Below are 18,637 nucleotides of genomic sequence, written 5' to 3' on the forward strand. Positions count from 1 at the left end.
GGTCAAATTTGACCAATGCTATTTAGGGCACATTTAGAGAGACCCCGCCGGGTTTCGCACTGTAGCGGAACCGGCGGAGCCCTAAAATCATGGTTCGGGCTCTTCCTCCTGTTGTTTGGTGCTGGAGTCAAAGCCTTTTTTGCTTGCTACAATAATCTACACTCTTGCATAGTAGTCACATGGAGGAGCAGGAGGAGCACCTGAAACCCATACCAAACTTATTTGTGGCAACACTATGCCATAACAAAATCAGAAAGTAGTAACATTATTATAGGATCTCTGGTTAGCCTAGAGGGGGGTGAATAGGCCTGTTAAAATAAAACTTGAACAATTGTTAAATTCAACCCGGGGCACCGCCACGCTGAGCCCGCGGCACTGCTGGGCTAGAACAGCGGCACTACCGCACCTGCAGACAACTTCAAAGCACAGTTCAGAAACTATATATGGAAACTTAGATTGAAGAAATTACTGAGCTTTCTGTAGGTATGATGATCATAGATTGATAGCTAGAAGTAGTAGTAATGTCACACCGAAGTAGATCGGCCTAAAACCCTAGAAATCACCTCAACACAATATGAAATGCAAGTGAAGTAAATCAAGCACATGGTGACACGATGATTTATCCTATGGTTTAGCTCGCCACTAAGGCTTGCCTAAGTCCATGTTGTTGAGGTTAGCCACCAAGGCTTAGGGCTTTGCAACCCTTCCTCATTCTCAAGTCAAGAGACTTAACTCTTGAGATGAGGGGTAAGTTTACTAGCTTCAAGAGATGGTTAAAAACTTTCCAGGGCTACCACACAAGTTGGCAAGCTCCACGGGCAATGCTCTACCTGGCTAGGAGCCAAGCTCCAAGAGTAACAAACACAACCATCGGCCAAAACATGAACCAAATGCTCTTTAGAGTTGGGGAATCAGTGGATCTGCTCTTTAGAGTTTGGACATTTTTCTCTCAAGATTGATGGGGAAAGCTTGGGAGCTTGGTTGCCTTAGCCTTGGATGGTCAATGGCCTCTTGTTCATCTTTTAGATCTTCATCTTCTTCTTGCTCGAAGATTGGTTATAGGTTCTGTCCATGGACTGGAGTTGAATCAGCTGCTACTGACTGGGTAGGCGCGGCACTACCGCTCTGAGGTGCGGCACTGCTGTGTGCAGGGGTTACAACAGGGGTCTGCTGCTGTTCAGCATTAGGTACATCAGCAAAAATTGGTGCAGCAGCAACTTGAGGAACCTCCACTTCAATGGCTTCATTTTCTTGTGGTCTAATATCACTAATAGCTAATTGCTTGATTGCTTTACATGGTGGATCCTCCTTTCCTACAACACTTGAATCAACTTGCTCTTCTTGCAAGCCATTAGATTCATCAAATGTCACATCTACCGCAATTTCAACTCTCTCAGAGGTTTTGTTGAAAACACGGTAGGCATGCTCATTTGATCTATAACCAAGAAGAAAGCCTTCATCAACTTTAGGTGCAAACTTAGAGGTTTTGGATTTTTTGTTAAGTATGAAACACTTGCACCCAAACACTCTAAAGTAAGACAACTTTTGTTTCTTATCGGTTAGAAGCTTATATGAAGTTTTCTTCAATTTCTTGTGTAGGTAGAGACGATTAATGGTATGGCAGTGGTGTTGATGGCGTCGCACAAAAAGAGGTCCGGCGTCTTGTACTCATCTAGCATTGTCCTTGCCATGTCAATGAGTCTACGGTTCTTCCTTTCTACTACACCATTTTGTTGAGGGGTATATAGAGTTGAAAACTCATGATTGATGCCCTCTTCATCAAGAAACTCCTCAACAAGAGTATTCTTGAATTCGGTCCCATTATCGCTTCTCACTTTCTTGATTGGAAGACCAAACTCCTTTTGTGCCCTTCTAACAAATATCTTTACTTTCTCTTGAACTTGACACTTGTCATATAAAAAGAATACCCAAGTGAAACAGGAATAATCATCATCAACTATAACAAGACCATATTTGTTACCCTCGATGCTTAAGTAGGCGATCGGTCCAAAGAGATCCATATGAATTAGCTCCAATGGTTCCTTGGTGGTCATGATGCTCTTTGGTGGGTGAGGTACACCTACTTGCTTTCCAACTTGACAAGCACTGCAAATCCTATCTTTCTCAAAGTGAATATTTGTTAGTCCAACGATATGTTCATCTTTTAGAAGTTTGGCCAAGCTCCTCATCCAATATGGGCAAGTCGGCGATGCTAAAGCCAACCCATGCTAAATTTTGCAACTAAACAAGTCTCAAGCTTAGCTTTACTTTTGTTGAAGTCAACTAGGTAAAGCTTATTCTTTAATCGACCTATAAAGACAATAGAGGAATCCTTCATTCTAAAGACTTCCACACCCTTACCATAAAGAGACAATTGTAGCCCATCTCACACAATTGAGAAATAGACAACAAATTATAACTCAACGAATTAACATGTAAAACATTTGTAATTGAATGCTCAAGGGTTATAGCAACTTTACCAAGACCAATCACATCTCCTTTGAATTGTCTCCAAAGACAATATTTTCATTTGAGTGTGCTATCGGGGAATATGATGAGAACATACTCCTTTCTCTGGTCATATGATTTGTATATCTACTATCAAGCACCCAACTTGATCCACCGAAGGAGTATACCTACAAAATAAATTTAGTTCCTTGATTTAGGTCCCCAACTAGACTTGGGGCCTTACATGTTAGTCACAAGAATCTTAGAAACCCAAATAGAAGTGTTTCTATAACCATTAGTTTCCTTGCCAACATATTTGGCAACTACTTTCCCACTGTTGTTGTTCTTTAGCACAAAGCATGATGTCAAGCTTTTGTCGAGGTGCATGGTCCTTTGGTTGAAATGTATACTTGTTCATAGTGACCCACATTGATTCCTTTAACTTCTATGAAACCTGCTTCTGCTGAGACACCTTCTTCATGGGCTTAGTCTGATCAGGAATGGAATGGGTAGCCTTCCCATTTTTGTGGGGTGCAGCACTGTCGCCCTTCACCGTAGCACTGCCGCTGCGCGGCACTGAAGCTCTAGGTTGCTGCACTGCCGTGGGCTATGTAGGCTGATCTGTACTGATTATGTCCTTCCTTTCAAACTATACACACTCATAGCCATTCACTATCTTTCTTCCATTTGTCTTGGCTCCTTTTGTGTGGTCTAGCCCATGGTTGATTAAGGGATGCCTTCCTTTCTTGTATTGTGGCCCTTTTGGTTCATCCTTCTTCTTGTCATCAATTTGGGCTTTGCCATCCATGCACCCTTTTCCAATGATCTTATTGAGCCTAACAATCTCTTTTCTCATAGCCTTCATATTTGCAAGGTTAGTGGAATAGGCATTCAAATAAAGATTATAACATTTTCCACAACCATGACTAGTGGAGGGAGTTGAGGTTTCCTTTGCCTTAGAGGGATGTGAGTTGCTATCCCAAAGAATGTCGTATTGCAGCTCGAGTTCTTTGTGCTTTTCATCTAAGTCACAATACTTTTTCTTGAGAGAATTATGTGCTTTCTTTGTGATAGCATGGTCCTCTTGCTCTTTGGTCCAGACCTTGCGCAAGGATTCCACCCACTTCTCTCTAATGCAAGAGATTCCTTGCTAGCAATGTAGAGATCCTCTTGTTTAATAAGAGTTTCCTCTCTAGATTCTAGCTCGGCTTGGACACTCTCTAAATTCTCCATTAGCTTAGTGATGAACAATTTGGTCTTTCCATCCAAATTTTAGTTATGTAATTAATTTCTTCATCACTAGAGCTATCACTAATATCACTACTAGAGATATCACTAGGAGGTGGAGGGTGTTTGGCCTTTGATTTTACCTTCTCACTCTTTGCCATGAGATAAATGTGAGGGGAGTAGTAGTCATCATCGGACATGTTGTTGAAGAGCCTTAGTGTAGAGGATGGCTTGTGGATGGCTACGGTAGCAATCTTCTCATCCTCTTCACTTGTGCTCTCTCTAATTGACTCCCATTCATGCCCAATGTGAGCCTCTCCAATGTGCTTCTTGCTCTTTCTATGGTCAACCTTGTCTTTTTTCTTGTCCTTCTTGTACTTGTTATCTTTGATCTCATATGGACACTTGGCAATGAAATGTTCGGTGCTACCACAAGTGTAGCATGTCCTCTTCTTCTTGTTTGGAAACTTTCTCTTCACTACCTTGTAGCCTTGCCTTTTTAGTCCCTTTTGAAATCTCTTCATAAAGAGAGCAATATCATCAGCCTTCTTATATTGTTCATCATCATTTTCATCTTCACTTGAGGATGATGTAGTCTCAACTTGCTCTTGGACTTGCTTGATTGCTTTTGGCTTGCTTGTTGATCTTGGACTTGCAAGTAGAGCCCTGCTTATTTGATTTGTTGGCCTTGAGAGCTACATCCTTGATCTCCATGCCATCTAGCTTTGCTTGCAATTCACCAAGCTTCTTTCTTTTATTTGATTCTTCTCTTTGCATGTCAAATGTCAAGATCCTTCCAAGTATATCATTTGGTGTGAAGTACTCAAACCTCTTCTTGTCGCTAATTAGAGTAACAACGGTCTCATTTCTTGGTGAATAAGCCTCTAACATGATTTTGACTACCTTGTGATCATCTAGCTCATCACCACCATAGCCTCTAATCTTGCCAACAATCACCATTAATCTATCAAACATCTCTTGCGGCCCTTCTCCATCCAAAATCACAAACTGGTTGAGCTTGGCCATCAACAACTCTATTCTTGCCTTTCTCACTTTGTCAACTCTTTCATGTGCAAGGTGCAAAGTATCCCATATTTGCTTGGCAACATCAACACCCATCACTCTATTATACTCATCACCATCCAAAGTACTAAGCAACACACTTGTGGCTTGACCATTGAGATGAATAATTTGCATTTTGGTTGGAGTTGGATTCTTAGGATCAACCGATGGCTCAAATTCATTGCAAATAACCTCCCAAATGTCGAGGTGTAGACCTATAAGATAGGCTCTCATCAAGTGCTTACACTTGGCAAAGTTGGTCCCATCAAAATGAGGCAACTTGCCCGCGGGCACATTAATGAAAGCCCTCCGATCATGGTTAGTCAAAGGCATAGAAGAATAGTTAAAGGATACGGAGGTATATTTGTTGTTGGAGTCGACTTCATCCTTTCCTTTCTTCTCCTTCTTGCCTCCGTTGGTCACTTGGTAGGACTCATCATCATCTCGGTCGTCGAAATTACTTGATATCTCACATGATGATGTGTTGATTGCCTTGGCTTCTTCTTTCTTCTTCCTAGCTTCTCTTCTTTTCTTTCTTGCTTCTCTCTTAAGCTTTCTTTCTTCTTTTCTTTGCTTCTTGTCTTCGAGCCTTTGCTACTCCTTTTCTCTTGCTTCTCTTTTTGCTTTTCTTGCTGCCTTTCTTCTCTTTCTTTCTTCTTCATTTTGAGCTTTCTCGGCATCGGTCGCCTCTAGCTGCAGGAGCGTGTGTTGCTTACTGTAGATGCACCGAGCTCACTACTGTCGGTCTCGTGCAAGCCCACGTCCTCTGGATCTACATCCATAGGCTTCACACCACTAGATTCTCCTCCGGGCTCCATACCTCACGTGGTGAAGCATACACAAGGTAACCTGCTCTGATACTACTTATATGATCTCTGGTTAGCCTAGAGGGGGAGAGAATAGGCCTGTTAAAATAAAATTTAAACAATTATTATGAAAACTTAGATCAAAGAAATTACTGAGCTTCCTGTAGGTATGAAGATCGCAGATTGATAGCTAGAAGTGGTAGTAATGTCACACCCAAGTAGATCGGCCACAAACCCTAGAAATCACCTCAACACAATATGAAATGCAAGTGAAGTAAATCAAGCACACGGTGACATGATGATTTATCCCGTGAGCTCGCCACTAAGGCTTGCCTAAATCCATGTTGTTGAGGTTAGCCACCAAGGCTTAGGGCTTTGTAAACCTTCCTCGTTCTCAAGTCAAGAGACTTAACTCTTGAGATGAGGGGTGAGTTTACGAGCTTCAAGAGATGGTTACAAACCGCCCCAGGGTGCCACACAAGTTGGCAAGCTCCACGGGCGACACTCTAGACGATTAGGAGCCAAGCTCCAAGAGTAACAAACACAACCACCGGTCAAAACGTGAACCAAGTGCTCTTTAAAATTAGAGAATCAGTGGATCTGCTCTCTAATCGAGTTTGGGGCCTTTTTCTCTAAAGGATTGATGGGAAAATCAAAGGGGAAAGCTTGGGAGCTCAAGGTCACCAATGGAGAAGAGAGAGAGAAAGCACAAGTCTGTTCATGTCGGTCTAAATGAGCTAGGCGACGAAGGAGACCGTTGTGAGGGAAGGGGAGAGGTATAAATACCTCCCCTGGTCCCAACGGTTAGATAAGTCGCGGCAGTGTCGTGGCCTATCTATGGCAGTGCCGCACTGAACCAGACAGCAAAGGTGCAAGGAGGTTATTGCTAGCTGTCTTGGATGAGCTTTGAGGATGCTTTTGTGAAAGATTGAGCACTTGGTTGCATATGTTGACTTAAGCATTATGTCCTCCTTTATAGTACGGCTCTTTCTATACTCAAATTCAAAATATAAAATGAAATAAACCTCATTTTGAGGTTGATGTTGTCACCTTTTGTAATTGGGGGCTCCTCCGTTATGTATAGTATTCTCTTTTATGATTCTCCTGCTTATCATCTCGATAAATCTTATTAGTTCTCTAATTACGTGATCATTATCATCGAAACACATAATTAGGGCTTGATTGCACTTTCAATTACGTGCAAACCTTACCGGCAATTGGAACATGGCCTTTTGAAGAAGGGGAAATCCACTTTACTATATACGGAGTATCGGCGAATGGGCAAGAAGTAGCAAGATATCAATGACTTATCACTAATTTGTTCTTGGGAATCTCTTTTGAACATAATAATAATATAAAACTGTTCCGGTACTCCTCTTTCTAAAATTTACACGCATCTTAAAACAACATGTCCAATTACTTTAATATTTTTATTTATTATCCATCTAGGCCCTGCCCGGCGCTTCCAAGCCTAGACCGTACCTAGCCCAAATCTAGTACATTTGCTTTCGTCCTACAGATTCCTTTGTTCAGGGATTGCTGAACTCTTCACGGTGGCGCAGCTCCACGCACAGCCTCTGGACTCAGATTGGGTAACGTTTCTTGGGCAAGTCACGGCATAACTTGCGGACCTGTATCGAGTGTCAAAGCACCATCCGACGGCTGCCAGCGTTTCCAGGAGACTTGTCACTTTTCCTCCGTGAAGATAGCGGGAGTGCCCAGCTCATTCACGCGCGCCGCGCTAGTTTCCCGCGGGCTGCGCCGACGACGCCCGCTTCCCGTCGACCAGAGGAACTGAGCAATCCCCCGCCCGCCGCCCAGAGGAACCGAGTCACCGAACTGCACAGCACCGACGCCGGGGCCGTGCGCCGCGCTGGTTTCCTGTGGCCTGCGCAAGTCGATTTGGATCTCCATCTACGGACATGTTCGCTGGTTGGTTTCTGAGCTGATTTGGACTGACTGATGCTGATTTATTGTAAAAGAAAAATACTGTTGGCTGACTGGTTTGGACTGACTGAAACCAACCAGCGAACAGGCCACATGTACCTCTCATTTGTTTGGAGCCATTCTGTTTCGTGCGAGGAGATGGTTGTCAGCCGCCGTTTACTGCCCGTGTGCAGGGACACCACGACTGCTGGGTTGTGGACGCCGCCGCCGAGGCAGCACCAGCTAAATCCACAGCCGCCGCGTCGTGACATGCCGAGAAAAAAAAAACTCCGAACGAACAGGATCGGGAGGACAAAAACAAATGACAGGATTTGGGCTGGGCACTATATGGGCTTGGAAGGACCAGCAGTATGTTCGTTGGGTCGTATTTGGCTTATCAACCACAAATAATATTTTTCTCACAACTAAATCAGTAAACAGTATTTTCAGCTATGACTTATAAGCCAAACCAGGCCAAACGAACATGGTGCAGGCAGCGGCGGATCCAGGAAATATTTCAGGGGGGCTAAACAACATTGCTGCTGGATCTTAAGTCTCAGCCCCCTACACTATAGAACTTTGCCTAAAAATTCATAGGGGCTCCACAGGGGTTCCACTGCTCCGGTATGGATAGGGGGGCTCGACACCCCCCCCCCCCCCCCCCCCCCGCCCCACCGTTGGATCCGCCCCTAGGCGCAGGTGCATACGGATGCTGATGGGTAATAATTAAGAGATTTAATTAATTTAATGAAATATTTTGAGATACATGTAATTTCTAAAAAGAGGAGTACCAGAGCAATTGCCTAATAATATTTGGATGATAGTTAAGGCCAGTCTCAGTGGATGTTTCATGGTCTAGTTTTCAACACGCTCATATTTTGAAAACACTGCAGAAGAGTTTTATCCCCATGAAACCTCTACTCCTATGAACCTTTCATTATCTCTCTTTTAATCAATGCAGTACCATATCAGCGTATTTAATGCCCGTAAAACTCTATAAAATCTCCATTGAGATTAGCCTAATGAAACGAAAAAAGATGAAAGGAGGTACCTAGACACCGAGAGACACTGAGGAATGGGGAGAGGAGGAAGGAGTGGTCGGCTACAAAGAACTAGTTTGAACGAGGAAGGAGGCATGTGCTCGTGAATAACGTGTCGTAAGAGAAATGGCCTGCTTGGTTGACATCCAAGATTTGGCAAGCCAAAAGTTAGGCAAAAACATTCCAATAGATTTAGCAAGCTAAATGTGAGAGTTTGATAAGTTTTGGTAGCGAACCAAATACTAGCTGTCGGGTTCTTAAACCCGGGGTCCCTCGGAGACCGGCTTCCGCGCCAGGGCTCAGCCCAGAAGGACGGCCTTCTTTTCTTCTGGACCGGCCCGAGAGTCTAAATTCAACAGACCGGAGCACTCGCTTCAGGCCCTGGCGTGGAGCACTAGCTCAGGCTCATCTTTCCGACCGGAGCACTAGCTCAGGCTCAGGCCAACTCCGAACGGCCTCTCCGATCGGAGCGCTAGCGTCAGGCTCTGGCTGCCTTCGCACGGCCTCCACTCGGAAAGACTGACCCGAGGACCGCCTTCGACTCTGACCCCGTGTCTCCGACCGGGGTTCATAGAGAACCCTGCCCATCGCTATTCTCCGACTGGTGCGCTAGAACCGACTGGGGACCATCCGACCGGGGACGCCCGCTCGGAAAGAACCAGAAGGCGTACGATGGAAGGCAAGACGGGGCTCACAAATCAAACCACGGCACCAGGGACTGTACCCTGCGGAGCAGTACTTTACAACCGCCCTGCCGTGAACAGTATTGTAGGCGTCGATATTTACCTCTACAGTATTGTAGGCGTCGTTCAAAACACCCGTACGGTAAGACCCCCCATGTGCCTCTGGGCATCAAACAGTATTGTGGGCGCCAGAATTCACCGTACCAGGTAAACGTGGTACAACCATGCCTCCAGTCGGCGAGACAGCATTTTTGCAGGTACCGACGTCCTCCAGTCTTGAAGAAAGCAGCTCAACCTCCCACATGTACCTGACATTCTGCAGCGACATCAACAGTATTGCGGGCGCCTACCATTGTCCCATCCCCGTCGGCGTGGGCAACAAGGCTTAGAAATGTCCGTACTCTCTCTCCCTTTCACTTGTAAAGCCATCCCCTTCTTCTATAAAAGGGGAGGTGCTCCCTCCAAACACAAGAGGGTGAACCCAAGTCGACTTCTTCAAGTTCAGGTTCATTAGATTGATAGCTCGCAACCCCTCGAGCACACGCTAGGGCACTTCGTTCATAGCATAGCTCCTGCCGATCTCGACCCTTCCGACTAGACCGACCGGACACCCCATCTCTCTCTTTCTCGTTTGTAACCCCACTACAGACTTCGAGCACCTAGACTCGGAAATAAAGTCACCGACCGACCCACACTGGACGTAGGGCACGTTGCCTGAATCAGTATAAATCATGTGTCATTGAGTGCTAGGCCACCTGCGATCATAACGTGTAACAAAACTATAAATATTTTCTATACCAACACTAGCTAAAATCATGACTTGCCAAATTATTTGTACCACAAATTTTGAAAGCGAACCCATCAGGCTCAAAGATACCTACAGCCACGAGCTTGCTAGTTGCTATCATAGTACCATCAGCTGGGGTTTGAGGACAGGGATATTTCAAAGGCTAGTCAGTCGCTAAGGGTCTATATCTTTTTATATAAAGACAGGACATCAGCTGTGTATCACTATACTATGACATAATAATATATTTTTTCAGTATAATGCTTCAGATACTATTTATTTTTTTGCCCACAAAAAGATGCAAAATGCCTCATATTAAATATAGAATTAATAAAAATTACACTTTCGCTATATTATGTCCGAGTGAATTTTTTTCCGATGGCACCAAATTTCTGACTGATGTTGGACCTGATTTGAGATGTATGTAGGTGCATGGTGTTTTAATTTAAGAAATTTGGAGGTTCACAGGAGTAGGCGGTAGGCAAAAACAAAAGTTATATATATGTGTACAATACAACTTTTTTATAACTATAATAATCATGCCCAGTAGTCACTGAAGTCAAACCGGTCCACATGAAGCACTGCATGGTTTAGATTGGGGTTAGGAATCAGTTTTTGGCACTGTAGCACTTTCGTTTATATTTGATAATTATTGTCCAATCATAGCCTAACTAGGCTCAAAAGATTCGTCTCGTAATTTACAATTAAACTATGTAATTAGTTATTTTTTTATCTACATTTAATACTCCATGCATGTATCAAAGATTTGATGTGATGGAGAGTGAGTGAAAAAACTTGCAATCTAAACAAGGCCTTGTTTAGATCACCTCCAAATTCCAAGTTTTTTCACTCTCTCTCCATCACATCAATTTTTAGTGCTTGCATGGAGCATTAAATGTAGGTAAAAAAAATAACTAATTGCACAGTTTAGTTGGAAATCACGAGATAAATCTTTTGAGCTTAGTTGGTACACGATTGGACAATATTTACCAAATAAGACAAAAGCGCTACTATTCATTTGCAACCTAAACATGGCCCAAGGCTATAGTTAAATACCGAGCGTTCGATTTGACTTCCACACAAAACCACTGAAAAATACGTTAGTCAACAATCCCCCATGGCCCCACCTAAATGCTTGTTTGATACATGTGTAATGAGTTAGAAATTAAATTAAATTCTACTTCACTGCACTTAACACATATAAATTATAATAAGGTCAGTCATGGTTTCATCACACGGTTTACAAAATAGCACATCAGCTTTTTAAGCTTCGGTGATGAACGAAATAGCCTCTCTCAATGCATGACACAGTTTCATAGACTAACCACGGCATTTAATTACTATATATTGCTACAGTCAAATGTGGCATACAAAATAGGTTGTCGACAATTTAAGATCTGCAACAGCTATTCAAAGAAATTACTGAACCGAGAAGACTACTCATGTTCAGATCTGCAGCATCTGCATATTCAGAAAAAGATCTGCAGCAACTGCATATTCGCAAAAACAAGTAGTCCTGAAAAAACAAGAAGCATATTCACTTCGGACTTGGCCACAAAAGAAGAGTCCAACGTAGATTAAGCAAGGAACTGAACAACACAGCAAATCAGAACATTGGATCGGCTGGTAGCCATCGTGGGTCCTCACAAAGAGGCTTGCTGCGGCTCGGCTGCTGGCTGGAATGGAATCTGTCCCCGCCATGGGCACCGCCGCTGAATCTCTGCTGATGGAATGGAAGATGCACTTTGAGTGGAGAAAAGATTAAAGCGGCGAGCGCAAGAATGTGGTGCGGGAGAGACTCCGAGCATGCGAGCAGGTTGGGCAATCGCACGGTCACCGCTTCGCACGAGATCTCCCAGATGAAACCATGTGCGCTCAACGAGATCTCCGAGCATGCGGCACTGGGGTAGAAGTCGGCGGGGGCGGCGACACCGGTGAGGAAGCTGGAGGCGGCGATGGCGTAGGCGAGGACACCGTCTTGAGTCCCAGCTGGCTGCCCCCGCGCCCTTTCCCTCCTCGACTGTATGCGCGCCTCCCGAAACCCTCAGACGACGGTGGATCCATGGGCGCTGGATCTCTGCCCCAGCTGCACGGGAGCAGGAAGAAAAGAACGGCGCGAGGATTGGGGCGGGGCGCGGGAGGCATGACGAAGGGGGCATGATGGATCGGGCACAGGAGCGCGCACAGGATCGACGACGATGAAACTTTCCCCTCAACACTAACACTGGTTTCATGCGGTTTCCAAGGAATTGGAAACGGTGCACGCTCGTTTGGTGGGGATGAAACGTTCCCCTCTCTCTCTCCTCCCCAAGATTCCATTTTTTACTGACGTGTCATACATAGAACCTCCATAAAATAAAATGGTCATCAAGACTGGCCTAAGTGAACGTGGGTGCAGCCAAATCAGAGGCGAGGCACGGTGCTATGCGAGAGTGCCTGTAATATTTCAGGACGTGAGGAGTCGACGGTTCAACTGGTTGGACAAACAAACCGCGAACGGAGACGTCAACTCGTCAGGGTCAGGGAAGACTAGCCGAGTGGGGCAAGACCGAAAGCGAGGCGCACGAGCGGGACCCGCGGCCCTCACCTCCCTGGGCCCTGGCTCCCTCCGCGGCACGCCACGTCGCTCCGGTGGCCACGTTGCCGCGCCGACCGCCGACGCTTCTCCACCTCCCTCTCCCCCAACACCACTCACCAACCCGGAACCCGCGGTCCCGGCGGCAGCACAACTGCAGAAGCTTCCCAAATCCTCTCCCCTCTGCCCCCCTCTCGCGCCTCCCACCTCTCTCCAGCCGGTTCCCGCGCCTTACCTTTGCGGCGCACTCCCGGTATTATATTACCCGCGCCTCCGCCCGCTCCGGTGAGATTATGGGGCTCGAGATGGAGGTCATGTCTGAGGCTGCTCCTGCGGCGGCGAGGGAGCACGGGTTGGATATTTACCCGCTCACCCGCTACTACTTCGGCGCCAGGGACGCCGCCGCCGGCGTGCCCCGCGGCCTGGAGACCGCCGCTGACCGCGCGCTACGGCTCAAGGCAAAGTGAGTGCCCCGCCTCGCCCGCTCTCTGTCTTCGCAACGCAATTGGCGGTCCCTGATTTGGCTGAATCGAGTAAACCGCTGAATAAGTGATCATAATTAATTACTGAAAAAGATTATAATCCTCGCTGCCTATGCAGCTTCGCGGCGCACGGGCTCCGCACCAGCGTCCACGGCGTCCTCCTGGTACCTCCAATCTCTGCCTCTGCAACTCTGATTAGCTCTGAGCGATTTCACAGGCCTCGATCGTTCATATTGCCGTACACCAGCAGCAACAGCAAGCGCCCATCGTTCTGAATTTTGGCCGCTTGTTTGGTTGCAGGTGGAGCTGCTCGATCACCCGCACCTGCTGCTGCTGCAGGTCCGGAACTCCTCCTTCCTGCTCCCCGGAGGCCGCCTCAGGCCTGGCGAGGAAGGTAGGCGTCGTTCATACAGTTGCGTGGACCTTTTTGGCATGTATTCGCAGTTTGCAAGAATTTGTCTACTGTACCCTGAAATTTCCTGCACTGGAGGCTGACAGGTTTGTTCTTGTTCGTATGCTGATGATTGCTTTCAGAGGTCCAAGGGCTCAAGCGCAAACTCTCCAGCAAGCTCTCCTTTGTCGATGATGACCAGGCCATTGAAGAAGAGGATGACTGGCAGGTAACCAACCATGCCGTATGTACAGAAATGCTACCAATTGTTCAGTGATATATCAACTACTACTATAGATCTTATGCCAAGTTTGGATGGTTGAAATGGTACACCTTTTTTACATACACGTTGATGGTTTGACTAGATTGGAGAGTGCATCGGAATGTGGTGGAGATCTGAATTTGAGGCCATCCCATTTCCATACATGCCTCCAAGCTTTCGTGCACCAAAGGTACAAAATTCTGGCACATCTAGAACTAATCTACTAGTTAATTTTAATTTCGTCAGCATTGTGCCGACCTGAGTGTGTGAGTCCTGTTTTGCCCTGAAGGAATGCATCAAGCTGTTCCTGATCAGGCTGCCGATGTCTCGGCAGTTCATCGTGCCCAGGAACATGAAGCTCCTGGCCGTGCCTTTGTCCCAGATTCATGGCAATGCTCAGGTATGTAGGATTCTGCGCCACGGCCGAAAGGTTTTATATATAGTTCAGCGCCAAACTTCCTCTGTAACGTTCAAATGATCGCCATCTGCAGGTTTACGGTCCAATTATATCTGGCATTCCGAATCTACTGTCCAAGTTCTCCTTCAACGTCATCAGTGACTGAAATGTGGAAACCAGAATTTTGAGGGTTTAGTAGACACACATGCATATTTGGCTAATCTCGTAGTCATACAGCAGTATTCGATACCGATGGGAGCATGTATTGATTGAGAAGTAGCTCATCCGTTATGTTTGTATAACGTATTTCCCCTCCTCTGGCTGATATATTGAGATGTACTGTATGTGTTCCTTGCGACATGTGTTTGACCGTGAGACGGTGAGAGGACGTACGATTCAGTTCTGTACAATATCTCATGTAGCTATGTTGCTTACCGACAGCTTGTCCCTTATGTTGTATAGTTTTTTAAAAAAAAAAAATTGTATGGCTTGTAGCCTTGTTGTATATTGATATGTATTGTACAGTGTTTTTACCGATACTTTTTTGCCATATAAAGGTTAATTGTATTACTGGGTCTTACAATCTGGACATAGCAGTATAGCACACAACTCATTGAAAGTAGAAACAAACGTCAAGGCTTCTCTAGTTCTCTTTCACAACACAGGTCAGTTACAAGCTATACCGCCACGAGTACTCTATCTTGAGATGATCACTATCTGTAGCAAGACGCCTTTACCACCTTGTGCTGCAGAAGCTCGTTCACTGTCTGACCAATGTTGGGCTGGTTCTCTTGAGCTGAACCACACCCTCTCAAGGCTCTGCTTCAGTGCACCCAGAAACAACGACTAGATCCGATTGACAAAGAACTTGGACAAACTTCAGCAGGTTTAACGACTAACAAAGGACTCAAGAGCACTTCAGCAGCTTTTTTCTTGTAATGTGAACTGATCATGCAGAATAGACATGTATAACACGATAACACTACTGCTAGCTTATTTACAGGGTAGGATGAAATGCCAAGATAACATGTTCTCCAGTGTATCTGTGAAACTAGTGGAGTCACGATGAAGTTTGAATAGAGGTATGAGTGAGCTCGATGGCCAACCATTCAACCCGTGATCCCAGCTTTACTTCTGTGGGAAGTTTCACTACCGTAGTGCAGTTCGGCTTGCCCAGGAATCCTCTGTAACTTGTACTTAAACACCTTGGAGCCTGGTTGGCCTTCTCTCCAGCAATCCACAACATTATATAGCCCATCATATGTGAACATTGGGGTTTCTCCGTTCAGACCATTAAATCTGTGAATCACTCGGACAGGAGTTTTCGTTCGGATGCAATTCTTCAAGGCTAGGTTACCCTTCTCAAGCTTTTGATCCCCCATCCCCTTCTTGCCAGAAATCTTTCCTCCAGAACCGGTGTATACCAATTCACCAGACCTCGATAGCTGATCAGGATAACCTCCAGAAGCAACGACACTAATTGCGATAAGCACATTATATTTATCTCTTGTGGTGTCTATGCCTCCCTGGTATGGGCGGTGGAGACCAACAATGTTCAACTCAACTCTGTAGAGAAATTCATCACCAACTTCAATTCCAAGCACGTTTCCAACAACAGGCCCATGCTGGGTAAATCCTGACGTTTTCTTGATTAGATCAGCAGCTGCAAGGTCAATTCTAGGTAACTTCAATGACTGTTGTTTCACAGCTCGCATTATAGCCCTGCGTATAAACTCGAACCTCCTGCGCATCATCTTGACCTTGCTCCTAGCATCCACATTCTGGGCACCATATTTTTCTTCATGAGCAGCTAGTGCCTTCAGAATGTCATCTTCCACGTTAGATGGCAGCATAGATTTCTGTTTTACATTTCCCTTCTTCTTGGGACCAAAGGAGTTCCTACTTGTGGCAGCAGCCTCTCTATCTGTCCGGAGGCACTTCTTCCCAGATGTGGGAGCCTGATGTTCAAACCCAGCAGTGTCCTCAGATCCATTCGTGGTCACACACTTTCCATGTTCAGTCTCCTTCACCTTGATCTTGGAAAATTTCTGAATCAGTTTGGCAGGCCTGACTTCTTTTTGAGCTACTGACATGACCTTATCTCTCTTCATAGCACCTTGGCCAGACGCTCCTGGTGCAACACCAGAAAATGCTCTGCCCATCTTAACACTGACCAGATGTTCTTTGGAAGGACCTTCAGACAATGATTGAGCAAGAGCATTGGCGGAACTCCCAGCAGATTTGATCACCACCTCGATATCTTTCGCAACCACATATGATGTTCTCTTCTCCTGACTTTGCAAACTGATTGCAGGAACAGAAGGCCCATCTCTACAAGCTGAAGACTCATGCAGAGTAACATTGGTACAACTTTGAGATCCTTGAGGCTGTACCTTGGGTGCGGCAGTCTCCCCTTCCACGAATTTCTCCTTCTGTGCTGCTCGATCAGTAATAGTTGCGTTGCATGGAACATCTACAATCTGCATGGCCAGTTTGTCTGCTGCAGAAGTAGAGCAATCTGTAGCCACCACCTTCTCCGGCAATGGCAAGCCGACTTCAGTGCTGCCTTCTCCAGCAACTAGAGACGCTCTGGCCCTCCCGCAACCAGGTGGGAAGCGGCGAACGGCAGAAACCATCCTTGGCTTGGGTAGCAAACACCGCGTGGCTGGCACCAACTCCTTCCTCACAAATCCAGCACTCCCAGCATCACCCTGTGAATCGGTGTCAAGTAAATCATCTGCACTAGGCACACCACTCTGGCGTAAAGGCTCGGATGATCTCTGCAGCTCAGCCTCCAGACCGTGATGACCATTGTCAGCAATTGGAGCGGAAACAACCTCAGCAGACGACTCCACCTGCATGACGCTCGAACCAGCCTTGGCGTCCGAAAGAGCAGGAGCTGTCTTCTTCAGTGCATCAGAAGCACCGTCGATTTGTGCAACAACGAGCCTCGAATCGTCGTTCCCGGCAGCGAGCGGAGCGGCGGCGGCCCTCCCGTAGCCAGGCGGGAAACGGCGCGTGGCCGACACTAGCCTCCGCTTGGGGGGTGGCGGGTACGCGGCCAAGCCCAGGCCCCTCTTCCTCCCCGCGTCGCCGCCTCCCATCTCCTCCGCCGAGTCGAGACACCTCTTGCCGCCCAACTTGGCGCCCCCCTTTCCCTTGTCCTCCCGCGCCACCCCAGGCGCGGCCGCGGCGTCGCCCGCAGCAACAGCCGCCTCGTCCGCGGCCACCGGCGCCGCCTCGCGCGTCGCCACGCCGCTGCCGAGCCGCGTGTCCCGAGTACCCCGCACCTCGTCCGCCTTCCCCACGCCGCCGCTGCGGGTCTCGCCTCTTGAAGGCGGAGGGCGAGGAGGAAGGCAGCGGCCGCGGTCCCTGACGCCGAGCTGCTGCTGGGGCCGGGGCTGCCCCTGCGAGGCGGAGGTCGGCACCACCCGGTGGCGCGCTGCATCGAGCCTCGCCGCGTGCAAGTCCATCCCGGACCCCTGATCGGTCCGTCGCCCCCGCCTGCGACGCGAGCACAAAACCACAGCCAAAACCCCCATTAATCAGCCACTATTCTCCAAACAAAAACCGCCACGGCGGGGCAAAAGACAGAATGGAAGCAGAAGCAGGAGACGAGCGGGCGGAACCACGGAGGCGAGCACTGACCTTTCGTCTTCGGAGCCGGCGACGGCGACGGCGACGGCGACGGCGACGGCGAGGGCGAGGTGGCGGGCGTGCGAGGCGACGAGCACGTGGGAGCCTCTGGGAGGAGAGGAGAAAAGGCAGGGTCCAGGTCGCCTCGGCTCGTGCTTTGCTTGGAGGAACAGCCACTGCAGGGGAGCGCTGCTGCTGCCGTGCTGGCTACCGCCTGGTCTGGTCAAGTCTGATGGGACGGCTCTCAGGTCGGACCGCACTCGCATGGACTGCGCCAGCACGCGTCGGCTCCCCGCTCGGAGCAACGCAACGGCTAGAGCTGATCTCAGCTGGAGCTTGACTCGACGATCCATTCATTTTTTTTTTCCTACACTATACAAAAAAAAACTAGGATGTGTTTGATTGCTACCTCTAGAGGTTGTCAGCCTGTTCGCTTGCTCGTAAACGATCGTAAATTTTCAGCCGGAAACAGTGTTTTTCTCTTACACCAAACCAGCCAGCAGTAAATAATCCACGATATGATACGGCCTCCCGAACAGGCTGTGTTATTGTAACACCCTCGGTGTTACACCCTAAATTATTTACTAAAACACGTTAGGAGCATTATACTTATGGAGTAATGCATGTGATGAAACGAATAGGTGAAGTATTTCAACTAAAACGATCAATAAGAATGCAAAACGAAAACTTACTCCACGATTCGTACAATTATCAAGTATGGTTGTAAAGCAATTTTTATTGAGTAAAATTACTATAGAACTTATATATGGGGCTTAAATAAAGTTTGGAGTGTGAACTTTGTACAAGATGATGAAATAATTGTTGTTGAAAAATAACCTTGCTAGCTAATATTTCCAATAGCTTAGAAATGCAATTTGAAATAGAGTTCAACTCAAAACTAAGAAAAAATTCCAA

At 46.9% G+C, this 18,637-nt stretch overlaps 2 protein-coding genes across 2 annotated transcripts; one reads left to right on the top strand and one right to left on the bottom strand.

Moving 5' to 3' along the window:
• Positions 1 to 12,677: 12,677 nt before the first annotated feature.
• LOC136477242 (pre-mRNA cleavage factor Im 25 kDa subunit 1-like) lies at positions 12,678 to 14,522 on the top strand. Its single transcript, XM_066475350.1, has 7 exons — positions 12,678 to 13,017; positions 13,155 to 13,200; positions 13,337 to 13,430; positions 13,571 to 13,656; positions 13,793 to 13,879; positions 13,979 to 14,089; positions 14,181 to 14,522. Exons 1-7 carry the CDS (start codon positions 12,848 to 12,850, stop codon positions 14,250 to 14,252), a joined length of 666 nt encoding a protein of 221 aa, XP_066331447.1. The 5' UTR covers positions 12,678 to 12,847; the 3' UTR covers positions 14,253 to 14,522.
• Positions 14,523 to 14,699: 177 nt separating this feature from the next.
• LOC136477241 (uncharacterized) lies at positions 14,700 to 17,894 on the bottom strand. The gene is made up of 2 exons (XM_066475349.1): positions 17,735 to 17,894; positions 14,700 to 17,590 (listed from the first exon to the last, which is right to left on the bottom strand). Exon 2 carries the CDS (start codon positions 17,557 to 17,559, stop codon positions 15,196 to 15,198), a length of 2,364 nt encoding a protein of 787 aa, XP_066331446.1. The 5' UTR covers positions 17,560 to 17,590; positions 17,735 to 17,894; the 3' UTR covers positions 14,700 to 15,195.
• Between the last annotated feature and the right edge of the window lie 743 nt (positions 17,895 to 18,637).

Source organism: Miscanthus floridulus, chromosome 8 (assembly GCF_019320115.1).
Source record: "Miscanthus floridulus cultivar M001 chromosome 8, ASM1932011v1, whole genome shotgun sequence".
Classification (NCBI taxonomy): Eukaryota; Viridiplantae; Streptophyta; class Magnoliopsida; order Poales; family Poaceae; genus Miscanthus; species Miscanthus floridulus.